The 18,851-nt window shown below is 43.3% G+C and overlaps 1 protein-coding gene across 4 annotated transcripts; it reads right to left on the bottom strand.

Moving 5' to 3' along the window:
* Positions 1-86: 86 nt before the first annotated feature.
* LOC144111509 (ras-related protein Rab-24-like) lies at positions 87-17,695 on the bottom strand. 4 transcript variants are annotated; one of them, XM_077644836.1, is made up of 7 exons: positions 17,481-17,695; positions 16,904-17,110; positions 16,764-16,832; positions 12,814-12,960; positions 11,010-11,160; positions 2,876-2,938; positions 87-716 (listed from the first exon to the last, which is right to left on the bottom strand). In XM_077644836.1, the coding sequence occupies exons 2-7, from the start codon at positions 17,015-17,017 to the stop codon at positions 661-663; spliced, it is 600 nt and encodes a 199-aa protein (XP_077500962.1). In that variant the 5' UTR covers positions 17,018-17,110; positions 17,481-17,695; the 3' UTR covers positions 87-660. The 4 variants fall into 4 exon arrangements, with proteins under 4 accessions (XP_077500962.1, XP_077500975.1, XP_077500967.1 ...); XM_077644849.1 differs by having other exon boundaries at positions 16,904-17,107; positions 17,481-17,620; XM_077644841.1 differs by having other exon boundaries at positions 16,904-17,142; positions 17,481-17,616.
* Positions 17,696-18,851: the final 1,156 nt, after the last annotated feature.

Raw genomic sequence — 18,851 nt, 5'->3', positions numbered from 1 at the left:
GGCGCAGAACGCGCTCCGCGAGATGCTCACCTGGGGCGCGCACCACTGGCGTCGCTCTCCGCGCTAGAGCATTGAGGAGGCACGACTCGGTGTCGAAACAAACGATTTATTGCGCCGTTCAATCGGAGCACACTATATAAAAATGATAAAAATGCACTTCCATACAAACTACACCGCTACATATCGCGGCGCACCGAATGCATGCGCAAAATAAAATTCCTGCCCACAATACTTTTGACCAGCACTAGCATTAAAAGCACGCACGCAATCACAAATCTACACATCACAAAAATTTTCTTTTGCTTATCTATCTATCCTACCTAGTAAAGATTCCTGGCCAACAATCTCGCACACATATTCCAACAAAATGTAAAGGCATATTCATGTACACAGTAACTGCTTGACAGCACTTATTTTGGGTAGGACTGGCAGGGTAACTTAATTGTGCGAAAAATTCTTGTGATACCTCACTGCATAAAGACTACATTTGATCAAGTCAAGGCACTCAAACAGTCATGTGGCTTATGAGTCGGGGCATAACTGGTCTTTGAAGAGTCCACTGTGACTAAACCAGGGTGGGGAACATGTCTGGGACTTGAACAGTGTGGCCAATGGTCCCCCTCTGCCTCCACTAAGTGGTAGATCTTCACCAAGCAGAGCTTAACAGCAACCTCCACCTTGTGAAGCTGGTTCTTCAAGCCTAAAATTTGCTCCTGCTAAAAAAAAAAAAAAAGCATTTGCACCAGAGGGTTCAGCAAACATTTCAAGTTTTTTCAAAAACTAGCAAAAAATTATGGCTTAAAAAAAAACAATTACTAATACTATATATACAAAGCACGAACAGATACCACTCTTTGTTTCATTTTTTGCACTTGATTTGCTGATCCCACCCAGGAAAATGCACAGTGTACTTAGCTCTCCACCCACAGGGCACACACGGACAATGCTGGAATGTGTTAAGCTGCACGGATTAAAATTGACGAGTCTAAGAGCATGACGGTAATGGATGCAGAACTAAGCACCAATATAAATCTGCTTCATGTAAAATAGCTGCAATTCCACTGTTTTACATGGAGCACATTGCTCTATGAACCATATCTTTTTTTTTTGTATGTGCAAATAAACATTTTATTACAGTGCCACTCGCATGCTGCATTGTAGATGTACAGCAAACAGAACGTCCAACTTCTGCCTTTATGACGTTACAAAAGCATACAAGCCAAACTGTCAGAAAAATGAGTGACCTACTTTCCATAAGAAGAATACTGAATAATTATGACTAGTGGCTAGTTATCACACCATGATATGAGAGTTAAATTGTGTGGCCAGGCTGTTTCTTAGCTTGTTTATTCTGTACATGACATTTATGCTTAAAGAGCATATTTGATTAAGGCATGAACCTTGATCAAACATGTCTATGCAAGCATCACTATCGTCACAATTATTACCAGCCTAATCATGTCGACTGCAGGACATCTCCAATTAACCCTGTCTTGTGCCACCTGTGGCCACCCCACCGCCGTAAACTTATCTGCCTACCTGATTCTCTGCCGCTTCCCGATATATTTGCCTTCTCTGGGAATCCACTTTGCTACCCAAGAGACCACCGGTATCTTTCACATTACATGCCCTGCTCATGTCCATTTCCTATTCTTAATTTCAGCTGTAATATCATTAACTCGTGTAACTCATGTTCGTCATTTTGTAGCCTGATGTGCTCTTTTCATGTCTATTAACCTTACCCCTATCATTTTCCATTGCATAATTTGCTGCATTGCCCTCAATATTATTGCAAGCCTGTTCATTAGCCTCCACGTTTCTGCATAATAGACGAGTACTGGCAAGACACAACTATTACATGAAATCTTCTAGAAGTATACAGGTAAGCTGTTATCAATGACCTCACAGTACTTGCCAAATGCACTCCATCCCATTCTTATTCTCCAATAATTGAAAAAAATTTTTTGCACAAAACAGATGGGATGAAGGAAAGAACGCATTTTGCGTAAAAATTTTTCGTGAATGACAGTTGACTGACCCAACGGTCTCTGCTACTGAACTTGTTCTCTCAGTTATTATAATCTCATTGTCCAGTTTGGTGGTCACTATACTTCCCTCAGATATATGTATCCCTTAACATTTTCGATACCTCCCTACCTAACGTAAACTGTTGCTCCCTGCACAGGGTATTGAAGAGTACTTTCGCTCTCTTCATATTTATTTTTAGTTCCATTGCTCTGCCTTTGAGTGTAAATCCTCAATCATCAGTAATGTGCAAACACTGGGTTTTTAGTAGACGTGCGCACACACAAAAACACACACACAATTATTGTACCCTGAAATATAAACCTGTTGCAAGTTCTCCCCTGTCCTGTGTTCAATAAATCGTCCTTTAAGTTGTGTGTCTATATCCTGGTTTTTAGCAACCAAAGCCACTAACCTACTGAAATGTGGATTCTGCTAAAGCCAAAACATCAGCAGCATATGTATACAGACAGACCTTTTGAAGGATATGCGCCGAAACATCAGAAACTATTGGTGGGGAGCTCCAGTGAATTTGACTGGACGGTCACAAGAAAGCTAACCTGCTGCTCAAGGTGGCTTAGAAAAAAATTATGCGCAACTAATTATTCAAAGAAGGTTTTCACATTATCAATCAACAAAAGCTCATTTCTGACACTACTTGAGTAGCGTATGCATAACACTGCAGAACATTAGCCAATGAGCATCTACTGTAAGCAATCATCAACAAGTGAAACCCTCAAGCCGAACACAGACTAGGCACCACAGTCCTTCTTAGCCAACAGTCGAACAGCCAAGCATGTGATCAGCATAGCACTGCTGTGATTCAGGTCATGATGCAAAAATATCTTACGTTTGTTTCGTGGTGTTGCCATAGATTCTATGTAGTCTTTTGCAATTTGGCAAAAGAGTTCGGCTGCAAAATAAAAGCGTAGTGCTGTTATGTGAAACAGAACAAGCAAGCAAGCTTAAACACATGCTAAAAAACAGACATCAACATCTTGTAAAGCATTTTTTTTTACATGCACACATCTTTTAGTCAACAAATAACTGCTTGGATCATATGCAAACCTAGGTGACTTCTGTGTTATGGTTTGGTTTTATGGTTTTATGGGGTTTAACGTCCCAAAGCGACTCACAGACTATGACGGACGCGGCAGTGGAGGGCTCCGGATAATTTCGACCACCTGGGGTTATTTAGCATGCACTGATATCGCATAGAACACGAACATCTCGCATTTTGCCTCCATCAAAATGACACTGCTGCAGCAAGGATCGAACCCACATTTTTTGGGACTTCTGTGTTATGTTTGCGCGAATACCTTCTTACAGCTGATAGTTTCCAGCAATATAGTGCTAATTTGGCTCATAGCAGCAACACGACTCCTGATAAGGCTCTCTCTAAAAGTGTACAAAACAAACCAACAGTCTGAAACCAAGAAATTATTCCCACTATTTTTTTTCTACTCATGTAAGAGGGAGGGTAACTGAGCAATCGTTTCTCTCGAAAAGACGACATGCTGACTGGCAGGAGTTAAATCCACAACCTCCACATGTCAAGTGCTATGCTATTATCTACCGTCTAAAATGTTAACTCAATTACCTTCCTTGTTTAAAATAAAACAAAACACTAATAGAAATGTTTTTTTCGCTTCTTTTTTTGCTTGTTTTTTTGCTTTTGGAGACTGCTGCATCCTTTTATACATGTCCTAACAAGCCTCTCATTGCCTCTATTCTTGTATGTCTTTAAAGGTGCCTTAGTCACCATTTAGCCACAGTACTGCTACAACACATGCGTAAATATAAACAGCTAATGGTAACAATGCACACAACACCGAGTTTGCCTTTTTGTGTGTGTTCGTGCTTATTTTTAAAGCAGCAAACTCACTTTATTAAGAAAATGCCATTACATAGGACACTGTTCAAGCCTTCATGTGAGAACAGTCACATGCCATGTAGCCACAGCTACGAGTAGAACTAAATTCATTCAGAAATAATGTATCTGAAGAATCAGCACCACACAGTGCAAACTAACCTGCAGTCCATTATTCCTAGGAAAGGCCAGCGTTTAAAAAAGAAAAACAACAATGTATAAAGCATTTTAACATGTAAAGACTTTACCAGAAATGCCAAGGAATGACTGCACTATGGCTATGCTCAACTACCGGAGAGACTCCAAGGTGTGGCAAGGTATTCACTGGCTTCGGCAATCTCCTAAATAGAACAAGACAGTGGGGTTTGCATACCTACCTGACCTTAACATAGAAATTGTAACGAGAGTAATTTTGGCAGACATGGCACAGTAAGGTGGAAAAGGAGCATGTTAAGTTGGTACAGCACCTGTCCTAGACTCAAGCTGTGCTCCTTGAAGGTGGCCTGGTGGTTTGGCATCTGCATTTGTTGATCTCACCAAAAATCTAGCAGTGCACGCAGCTGGTCAGTTTATCTGTGTCATAGCTGGTATAGCAGCAATAGTCCATGCTTAGGCTTTAAATATCGTCTGAAGACAAATTAGTAAGCTATCAGTTCGAATCAGCAAACTAATATACGATAGTAAAACAGCATAACTGTAGCTTCCCACCACTCCCAGCTTTCTCTACATTAAAATCAAGCCTGCTTGCTGCATGCTGGACATTCCTGTGTGGGACTTCAGCACAGTATTGCTAATGCACTGTGCCTTCCTCTTAAAAGCATTATGCAACAAATAAGCATGTGGCAGCTACATGCCTTGCTGTACAAATCACACACTTTCTGGAAAATGAAACAGTACACTCATGGACAACCTAGCCTGAAATGATGGAGTGACGACCAAAATTTCCTGGTGGCACCAGGCAGCTACAAGAACACAAAGTGAGAAGATAAATACTTGCACGAGAGTTCAGACAACTGCACCTGGGTCAGCACAACCAGAGTTGCGCAAACCGAGGGGCAGGGCTTTGTTGCACCTTGTATCACTATTGCAAAAGATATTTAATATGTTCGGCTTCTGTCACCCTGATTTGCAGATGTGCCTTCACTAGCATTATCACGGCAAGGTCACCACACTCAAAAGGAGACGTGGGCAGCACTCTCATGCCAGTATTTACCATTGCTGGTTCACATTCTCACGACTGCATGAAGCCACACGTAGTTTTCGGTTGTCGCTCCATCACACTGTTACAGTTATAGCTATACTGCCAACAGTGCAATAAGAACTCAGATACAAAAGAGGGCACAAGGAAACAGTGCTGTCTCACACGTTCAGATAGTCTTTTAATCTCTGTCTATGTGTTTTGTACTGAGCAGTGAACCCTATTGTACCATATAGTCAAAGACGTTTTTCTCACCAAGCCACTGCTAAAAATGAAAACTTTCTGACTAATGATGAAATAATTGCCAACAGATGCGATGGTTTTTCGCAGTGCCTTTTTTTACTTTTTCCAAGCTGAACACTTGTTTTTTAATTTTAGCATGTAGAACAGGTGGCTTAGCCATGATTTTACTCTTGGGTGAGGAGGCATTTTGAACGCTTTAGAATAATTGTGACGTAAGGTTGATAAGGAAGTCGACTGAGAAGTTGCAATGTACGAAAAGATATTCGAGGAAAATTTTGTGTGGTGTCAAGCTGTCCCCTGGAATTTTGCTGCATGAACTCATGACTCATTCCGAGAAGCAGTGCAAAAATTGACAGACCAGACAGAACAGACGGGATGAGCACTTACTTTCAACCCAAAGTTTTGTTCATAGTGTAGTCAATATCAGTTACAAACATTTACTGTTGTAATGAATCCTTACTAACCTACCCAGGCAGCCAATCAAGCAAAGCTCATTTCTAGTTCATCGGGCTCTTTTTCATGTACTAATGCAGCACTTTAGTGTCGTTGTTGCACACTAGTCCTTTGCAATGAATTTACAGTCAAAACCGGATATATCGAACTTGAAAGGGATCGCAAAACAGTTTGATAGACCTATAATTTGTAATATAAGGAATGGCAATATAACTAACAAATACTGGGCACAGAAGCACTGAGACAGCACAGAGAACTCAGTGCACTAACACTATGGCTTTCATGCACACACACACACACACACACACTTTGTCCTCGTTCTCTGCTCGCCCCCTAGCATGTGGTAATATAAGCTTATCAGTAACCTAGAAGCATGAATACATTGTACCCACGCTAGTGACGCACTTCCTGCAACGACGCGCCGCCCGCTGACGTGCTGCCAGGCATTGCTAGGCCTAACCTGCTTTGCATCGCCATGCTGGATAGTGCTTTGGAATTAGCCACAGCCTATCACAATATGTCTAATCCTGTTACCAGTACACAATAAATAAAATAATCGCTTATTAAAATTACGGTAAAGTGAGTTGGTTTCCACAACGCTTTTGGCAGCAGATCAAGTGAAGTACATAAGACGAGAGCCACTGGTAGGCTTTCGTCGTTTAGGTCAGCCTCACTGCATTACAGCAACATGGAGTGAAAAATGAGTACAAGAGACTGAAGGTCACCTTCTAGGACTTAGGACACCCCGCATTCGCCTCATCACACAATTGCAGATTGCTAGCACTGCCAACAAGTGCCCAAGGCCACGCAGCTGACCTGTTTCCACACGCTAAAGTCATCAAAGAGTGTCATTACGAGAAGCACCACTTACACGGGGCAGTGCTTTGTTCGATATATCGAATTACTAGAAAAATTCGAGTTCGACATATTGTGAGACTTTTACATGGGATTTTCAAGGCCATAATCTATGTGTTCGATAGAGCCAACCAATAATTTGAAATATACCTGGGTTCTATATATCTTGGATCGGCTATATACATAAAAGAAGGTGAAATAATTTAAAGGATGGTTACCAATGTGCAACGCGAGATTCAGCGACAGCAGTTCAGGCATTTACACTATGTTACAATTGTTGAGGCAGACAATATGAGAATGACTTCATACAAGCATAGTTATAAAGCGTGTTTTTTAGTTTTCAACACATACTCATTCTTCAAGTAGTGCTTCCCCCCAGTCCGCCGCTCTTGGTGCGTGGCGCCACCGATGACCACACCACAGCAGCCACCACAGATGGGCCACGCCACATTTCTCCAATCTCGCCATACTATCCTTCCTCCTTCCGCAGCAAAAGCCCTCCGGACGATTCACGTGGTAATCACCCTCCAGTTACGCATTCCTACACTCTCACCCTACACAGTAACCCTCCTCCCCCTCCCACGGTAACCACGGCTGGTTCCCGTAGCAACCACCCTACTTACGCTCTAGCCATACCCACCTCCTTCCACGGTAACCCTCTTCCAGTTGGCGAATCCTTCGCTCTCGCCACAACCTCTTTGTGCCAAGGTAACCACCTTCTCTACAGTTCTTGTGGTAACCACCCTCCGGTTACATCTTCATACATTCTCACCATACCCTCCCACTTCCATGGTAACCCTCCTCTAATTGGGAACTCCTTTGCTTTCACGATACCCTTCGCCTTCCGTGAAAAGCACCCAGAATGGCTCCAGTGGTAATCACCCACCAGTTACACATTATTCTGCTCACGTCATACCCTCCTCCTCCCATGGTTAGCACCCTCCAAGCCGATCCCGTGGCGATGCACCCAGCAGTTACGTCGACGACTACAACATACTACTACTACTACGACGACGAAGCGAAACCCCGGAACAGGTGCTTACCAGCTGTTGCTGTAAAACACCAAACATACACTGAAAACACAAAAAAGGAGTATCGCCAAAGCATGTAAGGGACGAAGTTGCAGTGCACTCAGCTGCCGCCTAAAATCTTAGTCTCTATCTGACAAGGCTACCATGGCCCTGCTCACATACCTGTCACTATTTTTTGCACTATGGTATAGTTCAACCAAAATTACAGGTGTAACATTAAGAGACAGGAAGAGGCAGAGTGGGTCAGGGAACAAACACGGCACTATGGTATAATTCAACCAAAATTACAGGTGTAACATTAAGAGACAGGAAGAGGCAGAGTGGGTCAGGGAACAAACACGGGTTAATGACATCCTAGTCGACATCAAGAAAAAATTGGCTTGGGCAGGGCATGCAATGTGAAGGCAAGATAACTGATGGTCGTTAAGGGTAACGGACTGAATTCCAAGAAAAAGCAAGAGTAGTCGGGGGTGGCAGAAAGTTAGGTGGGCAGATGACATCAAGAAGTTAGTGAGAATAGTGCGGTCGCAGCTGGCACAGGACAGGATTAATTAGAGAGATATGGGAGAGGCCTTTTCTCCAACAGTGGGTATAGTCAGGCTGATGATGATTATAATAATTTGAGCACTTCATGCATCGTCCGAGCCCATTGCATGAAATCATCAATGTTTTATCAAATAATGAGTATGTGTTCCAAGGCACTGCGTAAACACATGCTTCAGAGAATATAAGGACAAAAAATTGAAATGGGATATGCTTTCCCATCTATCAGCTCATTGTTATACCTGTGGATGCATTGCACTGTTAAAAAAAATACAAATGCTTTTCATGCCGTGGGTCTGGCTTACAACCTTTGTCCGCAAAGTGTTACGAGACTGAGTCCATTAAAAAATGCGTTTAACATTGAAATCATTTGTGCAGCACCCCTTCGAAATAGTCTCCCTTGCAGTCTATACACAGCTTCCAACACTTCTTGAGGTCTAGGAAACAGTTGGAAAACGCTTCTTTTGGCAGGGCTGTCAGCTCCTTTGTCGTGGCGCCTTGAATGGCCTCCACGCTCCCCATCCAGCGACCCTTTAGGGCTCTCTTCACATGAAGAAACAGGAAAAAATGGCATGGGGAGAGGTCAGGCGAGTATGGCGGACGGGGAAGTACAGTAATGCTGTGCTTGGCGAGAAATTTTGTCATGCTGAGAGCAGTGTGCGGCCTTGCGTTATCGTGGAGAAGGCTCCATTGTCCAGATGCCCATAAGTCAGGGCGACGGTGTCGCAGTGCATCACGCATGTGGTGGAGCACGCGGATATAAAACTCCCGATTCACCGTCTGCCCTTGTGGGATGAACTCGTGGCGTATGACACCTCTGGCATCGAAAAAAACTATCAGCATCGTCTTTGTTTTGGTCTTCTGTCGCCGCACCTTTCTCGACGCCAGAGAGTTTGTGGACCGCCATTCGGCGCTCTGCCTCTTTGTTTGAGGATTGTATTGAAAACACCATGTTTTAGTCTTCAGCAATGATGCTGTCGACGAATGCAACATCCTTCTCTGCCTCGAAGAACAAATCAGCGCTATGCCCGCGTGTCCTTCTGGTCCTGTGTGAGGGAGTGCGGCACAAGTCTGGCATTCATCTTTCGTTTCCCCAAGTTCTCATGCAAAATTTGGTGGCATGTCGAAAGCATCTGATTGCATGCGGACTGTAATGGTGTGGTCTTGCTGTACGATTTCCCTGATCCGAGCCACGTTGCTTTCATTCCGTGAGGTTGAAGGGCGCCCCTGCCTTGTGTCGTCTTCCGCCAACGTTCTCCCCGAAACGAACCTCTTGTGCCACTCAAAAACTCGCGCCCGCGATAACGTCTCGTTGCCATAAGCGTCACAAAGAAGCTCATACATCTGTGTGGCTGTCTTGACAAGCTTCACACAGAATTTTATGTCTACACACTGTTCGAGGTGGACGTCCATCTTTCCACATTCACTCACAGTAGAATGCGAAAACGACTAGTGACAACATATTTTTCTACATGCAGTGCCATCTAGCGGCTCCCATAGCAATTAACATAAATAGCTCAGGTTAGCCCGAAAAGATGGCGTACACATACGCACCAACATTTGTTTTGGGGAATTATTTCTAGAGGAGAAAATAAATCAGTTTCGAAACTTTACGGACAAAGGTTGTAGTTTATAGGGAGGTTTAACGTACCAGAACGACTCAGACTGTGAGAGACGCCATAGTGAAGAGCTCCGGAAATTTTGACCAGCTGGAGTTCTTCAACACGCACTAACATTGTACAGTACATGGGCCTCTAGAATTTTGCCTACATAGAAATTCAACTGCCACGGCTGGGATCGAACCCGCGTCTTTCGGGTCAGCAACCGAGAGCCATAACCACTGAGCCACCACAGCGGCACTAATGCACTGGAATCAGATGGCGCATGAAGTATAGAGGAAGTGCACAAAACTAAATAATAATGACAAGCGTGTAATGCCAGAAAAGCCTTGTCTGATAGAGAGATTAAGTTTTTTTACAACAGCTGAGTGCAATGCAGTAAATTTCTTCTTTCGATATGTGTTTTGGCGATATTCCTCTTTTGTGTTTCAAGTGAACTTGGTTGTTTTTTAGCTTTCTTGTATGTATGACTCGCTATGAATAAAAGTTTCAGTTTATGGTCAGTGGTCGATCAGTCTATTTTGTCCAGCCTGTCATTTTTTGCACTGTTTTCACAGTATGAACAATTATCAACTCAACCCATCTTTCAATACTTCTGAAATACTTTTGCTGCGTAATGTTTCAAGCATCACCTGTGCAAATGAAATATGCTTGCATTACATCAGAAAGAATTGTGCTGTTCTGTATTTAAACCATGCATGTGCCTGCATTTGTATGTGTGCATATGTACATGCATGTGCAAACATAAATAACTGACTATCTTTTGCATCGAACTTGTTATGAACACCTTAATCTCAGAATCAGCCTAACTAGACACCAATAACCAAAAACACTGGCTTTGCCTTCTGAAGGCAGATGCTCCGCTTGGCAGGCTCATCTGACCAATGATAATGACTATTTCTTTACAAATGCAATAAGCAGTATGCTGTTACTCACTATCTGAGAGTTGAGAGTTTGTTCTAAACCCTTTAAAAATACAGATGTAATGAAATGCTCAATTTAAAATTAAGGAAATTTTCAGTGCCCTGAATCCACTGGTACAGTCATGAAGATAAGAGCAAACCACTATTGTCTATTTTTTGCAGTGGTATGAAACTTCAAAAAATTCAACAAAATATAAAAGTGGATCAATACTGATCGTCTGCCTGCAAATAATGATGAGCGATACTTACCAATACCCTCTCCTGTCTTGCTGGAGGTCTCAAACATTTTCGCTCCAATTTCATCAGCATACTCAAGCACATCATGATAACTGATAGCTCGGTACCTTCCTTCCTCCTTGATCAAATCATTTTTTGTGCCACAAAGGAAGATCTGACACTTCTAAAAGAACAAGAAAAAAGAAGGTATGTGAATCATTTCAAGACACGAAAGTGAGAAAAACTTGCAGAAAAATGTTTATTAATTACTACGTAAATAACGGGTGCAAAAAAAGTCTCAGCGTAAAGAGAACTATGCATCGAAAATTTAAGGATAAAAAACAGGCAATAAATCTCTGTAAATATGCTTAAGGTCAGGCCAGCAGCACTCAAGTTTGGAGCATACCAGGCAGTGAAAGAAATTTTTACAGAAGTTCTAGCTGCCTGTAATATTCATGATAGGAGTGAAACCCTCCAGACTGCAATAGCATTGTGATAACATTCAATTTCCTTGGCCCACTGTTCTGTCAGCACTACGAATGTGGACTCCCAAGACGGTACAACCATATTATCCTCCTGGCCAACAAAGGCACCTCGCTTGAGGTCATGGACTGCCATGACTACAAAGAAAAGGCACTGGCTCAGCTAAACAACAGGCCATGTGAAAAGTTGAAGGCTCCAGCCTTCCAGATGCAAAGCTCAGCAAAGCCCTGATGTCACATTCAAGTGACATCTAGACTTCAGAACAATCCACCTGCATTTTACCTGCAGAAACGGTTTGGCTGTGATCTTTTATGGCCTGCCTAAAATTTGCAAGTCTGGCATCCTACTACAGAGAATTGTGACGTTCACCTCGTCTCTGCTGAGGGCTCTTTTTGGCCATCTTTGCAAGTTATTGGTCCCACTCTCTGGTGGAACACCTACCCATATGTGACACTGCTGACATTTCGCAGAACTCGGTCTTTTTTGACTTCGTCTCATTGGTTATCAACATCCTAGGCCCCCTGGTTGTGTCTCTTGCTTATAGGGCAACAAAACTCTGAATGATCAGACACCTGAGCAGCTACTAAGTGTGCCACCGTCTTGATTTCTGTATGTATTCCTTGTTTCACAGCAAATTTTTCATAAAAACAAGTGGGGTATGGGGCCATTATTTTGGTCACGATCGCCAATTTGACTGTATGAACTAAACAAAGCAAACGGCACTCGTCACCATCAATCCACACCCAAAGATTTTCCAACACTACATTGATGATTGCTTCTGCACACTGAAAACATCTCAGATAGAAAACATGGAGAGTTGCTGGGACTCCACTGAACCCACAATACAGTAATATGGCCAAACACAAACAGCAGGGCCGAGTCCCTTTTCTTTAAGTATAGTGGATACCGGGTTATAACATCCCGAAGTAACTCCAACTATGAGGGACGCTATAGTGGAGGGCTCCGTGTTCTGTGAGCTGACATCGCACAGCACATGGGCCTCTATCATTTCGCCTCCATCTAGGAGCAAATGCCGCAGCCAGTACCGAACCTGCGTCTTTCAACTGTAGCTTTTGCAAGCTCAAGGTAATACAAGGAAAGCACAACTCAATTCTCACTCTACTAAGCACCAGCGAGAAGATGATGAATGGTCCAGTTAATGACCACAAAGTGTTTCATGTCACTGAAACTACATGTTAACGGCAACTTCCCATGAACTGATAGCAAGAGAAAACTCACATTTCCAACGAAAACGAAGACAACAAAAAATATGTTCGCAGGCAAATGAAGTTTTACTTGTGTAGGGAAAGCAAGTCTCGTCTGCTCGCCTCAAAAAAGATCTAGGGACATTCACCTCTTCGTGCTTGCGTAGCTCACTGACCCAAAACTTTGCTTTCTGGTAGCTTTCTCGGTCCGTGAGGTCAAAGCAGACAATAGCAGCACCAGCACCACGGTAGTAGATCCGACTCATGGCTTCATACCTCTCACTGCCAGCAGTATCCTGGATTATCAGAAAGGCGGCCATGAAAATTTTCAAAAAACAGCAATGACCACAGCGAAGAAAAAGAAATGAAAGGTGCCTATGATGTCAAAAATGTGCCACAACTACAAGTGAAAATATCATTCCATCAGAAATGTACGCCTGGTAGGCAAACACAAGCAGTGGTCAAGTTTTGTCTTTGAAGCTGTAGCTGATCAAGAGATGTTACATTCAGATGAAAGTTTGCAATGTCCCCTTTCCCAGGAGGCCATCATTTTCCAATATAATACCCACCAGTGGCAATGCACTTCTACCACAGGTGCACAAGTCTTAGCATGACACTATAGAAGAATGAGGGCGACTGTTCTGCTTCAACCACAATACAGAGCGTACATTAAATCGCCAGACAGGACATGCATTTCACATTTGATGAAGAGGTCAACAAGGATGTGAGCCACTGCTGTCATCCACAGCAGCACTCATTCTTCTAAGGCGGCATGCAGAGATTGCTGCACTGCAGGCGGAAGTGCACAGCCACTGGTGCGGACTGTATTGAAAAGCCATGTGGTTCTGGGAAAGGAGACAATGCAAACTTTCATTTGAATGTAACATATTTCAGTTGCAACACCTAACAGAAGGTTACAGCAAAGGAGGCAAAGCTTGCTGAATATCCCTCATGAATAATCAAAAGCTTCCACATCACATGTTTGTTTGTTAACTGGGTTTATTGTCCCAAAGTGACCCAGGCTATGAGGGATGCCATAATGGAGGGCTCCGGATAATTTCAACCACCTGGGGTTCTTCAACATGCACTGACGTCGCACAGTACACCGGCCTCTAGCGCTTCGCCTCCATCGAAACGCGACTGCCGCAGCCGAGATCGAACCAGTGTCTTTCGGGTCAGCAGCCGAGCACCATAGCCACTGAGCCACCGCTACAGCTCCCAATTTACGCATGTCCACAGGAGTGGTCCTCCTGTGGGCTCTGGAAACATTCAGCAGTTAGGAGGAAAGTCCCCTAAAAAGAGCAACACAGCAGCAGTAGCCACTCGAGACCCACAACATGACCCGTCAATGCCCTTGGTCCTGAGAACATCAAGCTGGAAACTTTGACAAAGACTGTGCATTGTTAGCTGAAAGTTAATTATACATTCCCCAGTCATCTACAGGTTCGTATGTGGCATTTTGAAAATGTGCAAATCGTAAATGCACAGTTAGATAACATCAGCAGCACAAATAAGTCAAATGCAAAAGATCTGGGTTATAACCGAATTCTCACATCTCGTGAACATTGTTCACAGAACTGCTTCCTTTCCTATAAACAGAACAAGAAAAGAATCAATGCTAAGTGCCTCATAGGTGCTTCCTGGTTAAGCCCAACTTCACAGCGGTTTCCCACCCTAACAAATCCATTAACATTAACATAACATGATCTGATGAGTGACCTGCACGCACCCTTAATGCAGGATCACTAGTTGCTGCTGAATCCCAGCATTTAAGATGCTGCAAGGCAGCACCAATGGCATATGAGGCTTATCTATGGGCAAAAGATGAATCTTTTCATGTCAAATTACTAATTTGCACTGCGGTGGCAATTAAATATCACTGACTGGACAAAGCAATAAAAAATTGACACCATGGTTACAGCAATGTAAAGAAAAATTCAGCTACAGCTGGAGGCATCATAGGCATCACGCTTGTGCAGTAGCAGGATCTGTTATCACTGGCTTTACCACTGTATATGAGAGGAAACGCTACAAAACCAGTCTATTCTGGAGCACTAACATCCCCCCTTCGCATTGTATAATGTGGGTAGTGAGTAATCCCCACTCACCAACACCAACCACAGCTGACTTCTGAATTTGTTGCCCTTCTCTTCTTGCCTTCACTCCTTGCTATCATGAAGGCTTAGATATTTGCCTAGTATGCTAGACTTCTGACTCAAGGGAAGTTGACATGAATGACGGTGCACTCTTTAGTAATGAACTGCAAAACAAATGCTATTTTCGTAACTTGCACCTTGATACAGTAAGGCTAACTGTGACGGCAGATAATTCAGCCAAGCCTAATTTATTAAAAGCTGAAATTATATCCATGGTCTCATACAATTTGGCTCAATGGAGATTCACTACTCATAGTGGACTAAAAGCATAGTAGTAAGTGGTTTTATTAAAATAATAATAAAAACGAAGCAAAAGATTTTTGCTAGCCCCGGCATCTGCCATCGATACTGAAGCACTTGAGCTGGGGCAGCGGAAATAAAGGATAGCAGGCAGAATGGATAAGTGAAATGAAAGAGGTGAGGGGACAGGAAGAGAGGATAGGGAGAGAGGTAATATACACAATTTATTTACACAATAAGAAATGAGCACATGTTGTGCGTAATGAACAGCTTTTTAAAAATGATAATACCAAAAATTCTGCAGTTAATGACAACTATGTAGTACTAACTGGCACTATATGCAATTATTTGGGTTTAGGTAATAATTTACAGCCAGAAAAAAGAAAAACATAGGAAGACACAAGCAAAGTACTCAATGTATTGTTGTGCACCGACGCTGATGATTTAACGCCACCTTTATGGCAAAAATGGTCATGCAACTTTTTTTTTTCAATGAAACGAAGATTTCCTAAGGCTGGCTCATGGCAACATTTCATTGCGATTCGCTACTTGAAAATTCTTAACATGGTTCAGGATTGTGGCAGCTGTTGACGTCGGCCGCACGCAGTTGCCTGTAATTTGGCGACGACGACAAGGCCAGCAGATGAGCAAGCCTGCACTCGACCATTCATTTTGGAAACAACCAGTGCCAAGCTGCCTGAACTAGCGCTGCACGATAGCGGCACCGCCGCGGAACCTCCCGGAACTAGTGCAGCAAGTGCAGCCAAATCAAAGAGACTATAAGCTTTACAATCTGTTATTATCAACCCAAGAGGAAATTTCCCGAGTGGGACAATCTGAAGTGGTTTACTGGACAGGGACCACTTGCAAGTGGGACCAATTGGAACTTCCCGGTTTAAAAAAACCAATGAAAATTAAAACTGAAACCAACTGGATACTTCAGTTGGTTCCAACTGGGTCTTGGAATTTGTTTCCAATCGTGCCTTTAATCAACGCACTGCTGGGGACAAAAGTTTCCAGGACGCTAGTTCTAGGAAAAATGTTTATTGCAGCTCCACCTCACTACTCAGTCACCTGATATTGTGAAAAGAGGAAGGAGCATTTCAGCCTTTAATGCCTTCATACTGGTGCCAACATTTTTACGAGAGAATTGAGACTCTGAGAATTGCACACGCTGTCATAGAAATCACTTAAGGCACACACACACAAGCATATATCACACACAATAAACATATGGTCAGACATTAATAACATTAGCTCAATGTATACATCCACAGAACACACTTCTGCTCCCATATATACACTCTACTAACGAGATTCATGCTCAAGCCAGTAGCGCTTCCCCACAGAGTGCAGTTATTTCATATATAATTTCGACTGCAGTGATTGCGCAAATGATGAATACAATTTAGTAGGTTAAGCTGCTTACAGCTCTCATTATAATAATTATATTAGTTCTGCCTTGTGTGTTGGATATGTAAATGTTCACACGAATACTGGTTCCACTTGATACCCAGCTGTGGCCACCTGCACTCTAGTGGTCCCACTTTGCAAACCACTTGCCTTGAAATGGCACCACTTGAAAGCAAGCGGCACCATTTGTAAAACCACCTGCTTTAAAGTGGCACCACTTGAAAACAATTATGATTTGAAATCCCGCTACATGTTTTCACCTGAGGAATGAACTTGAACTAGGCACTTACCCAGATGCCAAGAGTGATCCTCCGATTTCGCACGGCAATTTGTTTTGCACCATAAGCTGCGCCTATTGTCTGAAAAAAAGAAAGCACTGTTCGATGCAGCATTCGTGTTCCATACCGTACTGCGTGCATTCCACACTTACGTTTTGATATGGAGTCGACGCGTCGAAACGGTCGTAGAGGTACCGCTCAACTAGACTGGTCTTGCCACCGTACTCTTTGCCTAGTAGAACTACTTTGAGATCCACATGACTCATGGCTATGGAACGTTGATTGATGGACCAGGCGCAAAAAACTGCTCGCTCAACAAATGCTTGCCTCCATGCAAAAGCAGACGATGTCGCAAGCTGCTGCAGGACAAACAAAAAGAAAGGAATGGGAGCTACACAAAGGTGTGGCTAAACATGCCACCGAGGACCTTACAGGGCTGACATCAAAGTCCAGCTGAATGACAGAGATGTCAGCCCTTCAAGACAGTCAGACGTACTAACTCAGCACCGTTATTAAAAAAAAAAAAAAACTCCAAGAAACTTGTCTCATGAAATAAGACAGAACACGTCGACATGCGTTAAACAAAATCGCCCCGCAGCCTCCATCAGCCGAAACAATGGTTCAGGAACACGAGCGACAGCGCATATTTAGTCTTTGTCAGATATCAGCTGCTCATACGAATCTTTCAGTTTACGTGCCCGGGACATCATCCGAGACCAACTTACGTACTTGTGAAACTTTAGGTGGTAACTCCCAGAATGCATCGACTCATGAGAACAGAGGGGAGGTGAAGCATTTTCGTATCTGGACAAGACTCGTTCAACGTTGACGCAACTTTCAACGCTACAACTAAACTCCCTGTCCGTTTCCACAACTCTGTCGTGGTTTTCTCGACTGGACGTGTGTTTAAGAACAGCTGCGACTCCAGCGCTCCAGCTGCGGATGGCTCTTTCGCTCAGCAAACAAAACAAATTATCATCATCATTTGACCTCCTGGCTTTCGGTTCGGCATCCGTATTAAAGTGTAACTTCGCTCCGATACTGGCGATACATCCAAGAAGGTTATATATTAAAACTTCCTTGGATACCTCAGAGCAACCTATGATTATATTTCCCGTGACATATCCACTGCTCAACTTATGTGATTTTTACGAGGACGGATAGTATTGAGTGTTTTATCTTTCCTTCTCTGTAAACACGCGTAGTGTACGCTTGTACGGCGTGGCTGTGGTACTGCTCTTGGCCAATGCCTCCTGTGGAACATGCCTGAAGCCACAAGCACTAAACTGAAGCGTCTCCTCGATTTCAATGGGCCTCGAGGTCGCCTCGACATTGTGCAGACTGGCCGCTAGGTGACGCTAAAAGATGACCCTCAATTTCGGTTTCAATGGCTGGAAGACTGTGATGATCGGCACCCGATCGTTCTGTTTCATTCTTTTTTCGGGCTTTTAGCAACAAATTCTAGTTCTTTAACGACAAAAAACATGTTTCTGGATGTCTCAGAGAGCAGAAAATGCTTAAAAAGTCTAAGCTGACTTCCACATCAGTTTCGATTTCGAAATCTAAAAGCGTGCTGTGCATCCCGTTCTATCATGCCGTTAGGACCTGTTGTCTGCTGCATAACCAGTATATACTTTTGGACAGTTTACAACAAAAGGAGCATGTTCGAAACATCCATATTGCAGCAAGTGCTTGAAGTGACTAGAAATACCTCAAAATAAGTATTTACACTGCATGCATGATGCATGGTTGTATATATTGTACTGTTGCCAATGGCAAGAAATAAACTACTTCGAACAAGCAAAAGAAGAGAATAATCCACTAGATAGAATAAGTACAGGAGGCAGTCCGGAATTACCCGAGCTCTACATGTAGCCAGGTGACCCGTGGCAAAGGAGGACTCATGCATATGGCGCTCAATTAATGAATGGAAGCCGGAGACGTCGCGGTAACTTGCCTGGGAAGTCGCTGGCCCGCAGGGGGCACATTTCTCATATCTAATGTTCTTGGAACTTTGCGAAGCGCGCATTTGTTACAATCTTGCTGCGGAGCATTGCGGAGCATTGCGAGAGATGTTTCGATCGGGTGAATTGGAGCTAC

This window comes from Amblyomma americanum, chromosome 1, assembly GCF_052857255.1.
Source record: "Amblyomma americanum isolate KBUSLIRL-KWMA chromosome 1, ASM5285725v1, whole genome shotgun sequence".
NCBI lineage: Eukaryota > Metazoa > Arthropoda > Arachnida > Ixodida > Ixodidae > Amblyomma > Amblyomma americanum.
This window is presented reverse-complemented; position numbering and strand designations above follow the sequence as displayed.